The 6,007-nt window shown below is 42.8% G+C and overlaps 1 protein-coding gene across 1 annotated transcript; it reads right to left on the bottom strand.

The window, feature by feature from the left end:
• Window positions 1-138: 138 nt before the first annotated feature.
• Window positions 139-4,543, bottom strand: LOC135596210 (uncharacterized). The gene is made up of 5 exons (XM_065088208.1): window positions 3,768-4,543; window positions 2,731-3,198; window positions 2,217-2,594; window positions 2,077-2,144; window positions 139-656 (listed from the first exon to the last, which is right to left on the bottom strand). The coding sequence occupies exons 1-5, from the start codon at window positions 4,353-4,355 to the stop codon at window positions 449-451; spliced, it is 1,710 nt and encodes a 569-aa protein (XP_064944280.1). The 5' UTR covers window positions 4,356-4,543; the 3' UTR covers window positions 139-448.
• Between the last annotated feature and the right edge of the window lie 1,464 nt (window positions 4,544-6,007).

The following is a 6,007-nucleotide window of genomic DNA, read 5'->3' as shown; positions in this document are numbered from 1 at the left end:
TGGCATCTGATCAAATCATCAAATTCAAGTGCAGCAAGAATGCTAAGTGAACTCATAAGCTAAGCACCCAGTGATACTGCTTTCAGCATCATAAACCCAAATCCAATTATACAGCATTAAGTTCCCGATGCAAAACCAAAAAGAAAACAAATATCATACTTCAGCCGCTGCAGAATTATCATACAAGCATCAGACCATTTACAAATGAGAAACGTTTCTAACATCTTGTTCATGTGAGGAACATTTGGACGTTCGCCAGCCTTTTGGATGACAAGTTCATTTACAAAATTGGCACACTGTGCTTACCACAAGAATAAATTCTCTTAAAGCCAAAATTAGCTACAGGTGAACCTGGATCAGGGACAAGTAGAATGAAGTACAATGCACTCAAGAATCAGCATCCCCTTAGAAGGCTTGGGTCATCCATAGAGAGCTGGTCAACAAGCAGCTAACCAGAAAGGAAAGACATCGCTTTTTTGAAATCCAGAGATAGGGCAGAATCAGGGAAGTGAGTGCCTTGTGGAATCCACAAAGCACCTTCGCGAGGAAGCATTATCTTTTGGCCTTGGTTCTTTCCATCATTGCCAGTTTCTGCAGACGAAGCTTCTTTCTTTTTCTTCACAAACTCGAAGAATTCTGCAACTTGCCGGGCATACCTTTGAAAAAAGGTAAACATGATCTAAGTAAATCACTATCATTTATGCATTCAATAGCTCTCACTTCCACACATATGGTATAAAAGGCATATCTAAACTGATCCAGTGTGGAATCTCATTTTCTCAGCAGGGCATCCATAGGACAGGAAACCCTATAACAGTTGTCAGCACAGCATAACAGAACTACATAAAGATGAATGCAATATAGCAATTTTAAAGGTCAGATGCCGAACAAAGGCAAGAGTTTCATTCCTTAACTCCATGTAAAGTTGTAATGAACCATCACATGATAGAGATTTAATTTGGATAATACCAGCATACATCAAGCCATAGTAAGCAATCCTTTAAGCTTGCTCCTATCTATCAGTGAATCCTTTCACAAACACAAATTTAACTCCAGATGAACAGCAAACCTTTATCACAACCAAAGGCAGTTAGATACATTTTCATTTTGTGGTCCTTCAACACATCATTCCATCCAATATCCAATCTGTGTCCCTCATTCATAACAGTAAAACAGATGGAAGGCCTCAGTGCAGATGTAATGCTATATTGCAACATGAGGGTCATGGGTTTGAGAAAACAGGCACAGTTTCTCTGAATGCTGGAGTATGACTAAACACAGTACTGGCATGCCAAGAAAATTTACCACCTATCCACATCCATAGAGGGTACTCAATATTCTGTCAGTTGACTGGAACAATATTGATAATTTTTCAATTTCTTGTAAGATCAACTAGATTGCACACACCGCTCTAAAATGACCCAACAAGCAAACATGTTACTATTTCCAACACTACAAGCATTTGTTCTTCTTAAAAACTAGTAGCTAACAGTGTCACTTTAGTTATTAAACATTCATGATTATAATGAGTGTCAAAGAATCATCATTAACCAGTTTTGAACTTCTGCATCAGGGCACATGAACTTGTGCATCGTCAAGGTTCAGAATAACACATAAGCCCCATGGTTTTGAAACTAACCAGTTTACAAAGGAGTTAAGCTCACATTTCGACAGCTAATATTGCTTAAAAATATTTATTTTGGCATGTTGGTATCTTTCTGAAAGATTTTTAGTACTAAATGTTCAAAAGATTAGAGGAATCATATTTAAAATTTAAAAAGTATGGGGCTACAACTAGAAGAACAAATCCTATAAGCTGAGGATGCATCACTGTATCAGAATCTAACCCATTAAAGAGAACCAAACTGTTGAGCTGACTTCATATATCATATGTATTTCTGCAGACCAGTAAGAAAAGGAGTGCACGGAAAATCTGATCCATATAGACAGCAGACCTAGCTCGGCCAAGCATTCAACCTTATTGTCTTTTAGTAAATACAATGATTAAATAATTAAACCACAAAGATTCAGTTTAAACCATTATCTTAGAGAAGAAAGTGAGGTAAGCAAACTTACTGTCTTTTAGCTTCAATGTCTTTGCTGAAATCAATGTTGGGTTCGCAGTCCAGAATCAGAGCTGGAACCTAATTAACAAAGTTCATTTTCATCAAATGAAGAAATTCATTACTAGTGAGGGAAAAAAAATGAAAAACTACCTTTTGGATACTTGGATGCATGTGATTGCCTTCTAACAAGAACACACGATCCCTTATATCAGGATGCAGGGAGTCATCCATGTGCAGAGGCAACTGACTGACTGACAATACACCATGGTTTCCATGTTGAGAAGGGAACAACCAGCTTTCATGTTTCTCATGCAAACCCCTCAAGTACTCCAGATTAACACCACCTTCTTCTGCCCTATTTCGCAGCATCATTCTTTTGTGACAAGTGTCAGGGCTTGCTCTAAGATAAATGAAACCATCAGGAATAAGCCCTGGAAGGCATGATACAACAGGATCAAACCATGAGTCATAGATGCTAATCTCCATCTCATTCATCCAGTTGGCCTCATGAACAGCACGCACAAAGACCTGCATATAGGAGATCAGACAGCTTCAATATCTGAGAAGCAAGTATTGAATTGCACAAATGCACTGTCAAATGAAAACAGTGTTATGGAGAAAATGGCTAGGGTCATGTTATTAATTTATCACATAATGTGCTTACCATTCTATCACTGAAAACACTTCTTTCCATGAGCCTGAGAGGCTTTATTCCACCAGATGACTCTCTTTCCTGCATGACCCTTGTCACAAATACATAATTCTGGAAGGTGTAAGCATACCTCTGTGGCTCAGCATAGAACGCATCCAAAATATTAAAGTGATCAGGACCAATATCCTGCCACTTGGCAATAGGTTCTGGCACTATTTCCACAAGATCACGTAATTCAATTGTCTCATTAGCTATTCTTTGAAGGAAAGTAGTCTTCCCAACACTAATATTTCCTTCAACACAAAATGTGAGCCTGTTCTTTGTTGCAAGTTTCACATTAGACTCTGTGGTGTCCTCTTTCAACTCTTCATCTACTTTTTCTTTGATAAAGGAGGTTATGCTCTCTGCATGGTTTTTGTGAATGATTCCCACAGAGCTCTGTAAGTATTCAACCATCTTGTGGCTGGATTCGCCGACAAACTGCGAGAACACGGAATTTATTAGAGACTATGGAATGGAAGCCATAAACACAACATTTATTAAAATGTGAACATTCAAAGAACTAATCATTCTAGAGGATCCATAATAGCTACTGAAACAATCATAGATATGGGTGTCATCGTATAATCTCCCAACAACATGTTTAGCAAATAAACACCTTGGCACTCATAACAGATACTAAGAAAAGGATGATGAAACTCATAAAACAAAAAAGGTCAAAAAAATCATATAACAGAATATACTCATTTATATTACATTGCAGAATGATCAATGAAGGCGTCAAGCCATATCTCCATCGTGTTGATTCTCTAGTGGTTATCACTTGAGAAACAACTCAACCTTGTCTATAAGAACCAATAGAATTAGTTAAACATAGTATCATTCTACATAATGTCATAACAAAAAAATACATTTAATTCTTAATTCAGCCCCTGGACTATATTTTATATAAGAATGCAAGTTTCTTAAGCTTCAAGGACATTTCTTGAGCTTCAAAGAAATACTGCAACTGCTAAAATCAGATCAATGGGAGAAACATTATCATATACCTTATCGATGTATAGCTGTTTGAGCTGGGCCACGCCATCGAAACCCTTGTTCACCAGCTTCCTAAGATTCCGAGGCCCAACCCCAGGAATCGTCAATAGTTCCAAGCTCCCTTCCGGGGATGCGTCCAAAATTCCACCCCTCGGTCTCCTCTCCACGGTACTGCTGCCAGCCGACGCAGCCCTCTGCTGCGTTACCCTATTCTTCTTCTCCCCCTTCACCACCGCGCCCTTCTCCTCATCGTCCTCTTCTTGGCTACTCCCGTTCCCAACAGAACCCTCGAAGCTCCCACCTTTGTCCCGAACCCTCAAAGCTTCGACCGTCCCAAAGCACCTCGCCCAACCGCCGCGCAACAAGGGGGCTAAGGCCGACATCCGAGCTCGGCAGAAGAGGCGGGAACCATTGTCGGCGGGGACGGACACGGGATCAGATTTTCGAAAGGGATTGTGGCTTCGCTGGAGGATGGCGGGGGAGGGTGGAGGCAGAAGGCGGAGTGCGGGCATCGATGTTAGCAGGAAGGCTCGGGTAGCGGTGGTCTCAATCCAGCCAGCAGTGGAGAGGACGGGGGTTCCATTCCAGAGCTTGTGCATAGCTTCCGCTGCTGCTGCTGCTGTTGCTGCCTCTGGAGTACATGAAGAATCGTAGAAGAAGAAAAATGAAGGGACGGAGAGAACTGGGTTAGGGTTTGGGGAAATACGAAGGAAGGGGCGGGGTTAGGGTTTTGGGGATTCGAATGTTCCCTTGGGAAGAGGAGAAGCTGAGGGAGAACTCAGCCGTAAGATTGGATTCCTTTCGCTCCTCGGCCGTCGATATGTCACGGATAGAAGGAAATACATCACGTGAAATACGGCAAAAAGGATAGAATCCAAACCGCCATCTCAACCGTCTCTGTACCCTTATCCTCACACCTCAACCGTCCATTTGATATTAGCTATACCTGAACATTTCTCGTCGCACAACTCACAGTAATAGGGGGCGAATAGAAAACGAACGGTCATGATCTGTTAAAAGGTTGAACGGACGACCAAGATGGGAGAAGCTGATCCGTTCAAACTCTTTGTAATGTATTTGTTTGGTTCCGTAAATTGGAAATTAAATTCAAATATATCAGATAATTTATATAATTACATGAGTCCTCAGCAAGTTTCATTTCAACAATAAAGAAATTTCCTACAAATACATGTTGAATTTCGTATTTTGATGATGAAACTCCTTGATATATGTTTATGATTTAATCTGCGTTTTGAGTGACGCAGGGTGCTTCGATTAGGATGAGACAATTAAAGCAGGAACATCATGTTGTGCCGGAGGAACATGTCAGAAGATTGGACGTCGGGCCGGTGGATCGGTTGACGTATCAACAGAAGGCTTCGGGTCGTGGACTCGGGCATCGGGCCAAGAAGAGCGGGTATTGTGCCAAGGATATCGGAATTGCGGAGTCAACTGGCCGATTGGGCAATAGGCTGCAGGAAAGGACGATGCGCCGAAGAATCGGACGAAGCGTCGAGGGACCAATGACATGCCGGACAACTTGGTTAATTGCTTAGGATTAATTGTCTCGATCGAAGTTTTTGTTTTGTGTGTGCAGGATTAACTACGATGAAAGTTAGACAAGCAGCAGGAGTTGCGCCGGAGTCAAGTTCATGATCACGTTGGGAGTTCGAGAGTTCGACGGAAGTTCGGACGGTCGTCGGAGGTTCTGCGAGAACAGATCCGAGAAGTCCAGAAGCTTGCCAAGCGAAGCTCGTCGGAAATCGCCAAGTGGATCATCGCAAAGTCCAGGAGTTTGCCGGAAGTCCGCAGGAGCATCACCGAGGGTTCATCGGATGATCGACGGAAGTTCGCCGTAAACTCGCCGGAAGAAGCGATTGACGCACCGAAGCAAAGCTGCAGAAATTGTCTTAGATCTAATCGTAGTTAGCACGTTGATTAAGTTGGAAAATGGGAGGTGATCCCATTAGCTTAATCTTGGGGCAATTGGGCCCCTGAAAGACTGAAATTGGGCCGAATGGAGCTAACCATTCGGACCCTGATTGCACCAGGAGGTGCAACCGCCTAGGCCAGGAGGTGGCACCGCCTGGGCTAAGTCTCCCAGCGAGACTGGGCGGTGCAACCGCCCCAGCCAGGAGGTGGAACCGCCTGAGCTCAGTCTTCGAGCTAGACTGGGCGGTGCAACCTCCCTGATAGAGAGGTGGCACCGCCTGAGCTCAGTCTTCGAGCTCTGGCAGAGAGGTGCAACCGC

The sequence above is a fragment of the Musa acuminata genome, chromosome BXJ1-2, assembly GCF_036884655.1.
Source record: "Musa acuminata AAA Group cultivar baxijiao chromosome BXJ1-2, Cavendish_Baxijiao_AAA, whole genome shotgun sequence".
Taxonomy (NCBI): domain Eukaryota; kingdom Viridiplantae; phylum Streptophyta; class Magnoliopsida; order Zingiberales; family Musaceae; genus Musa; species Musa acuminata.
The sequence above is the reverse complement of the archived record's forward strand: the minus strand, read 5'-3'. Positions and strand labels throughout refer to the sequence as shown.

Excerpts from the sequence above, each read along its gene's own strand:
- LOC135596210 (XM_065088208.1), bottom strand. The coding sequence starts at position 4,355 with ATGCACAAGCTCTGGAATGGAACCCCCGTCCTCTCCACTGCTGGCTGG. Across the intron at positions 2,145-2,216 it reads TGCATCCAAGTATCCAAAAG|GTTCCAGCTCTGATTCTGGA; the intron begins GTAGTTTTTCAT and ends TTTGTTAATTAG. Across the intron at positions 657-2,076 it reads GACATTGAAGCTAAAAGACA|GTATGCCCGGCAAGTTGCAG; the intron begins GTAAGTTTGCTT and ends CTTTTTTCAAAG.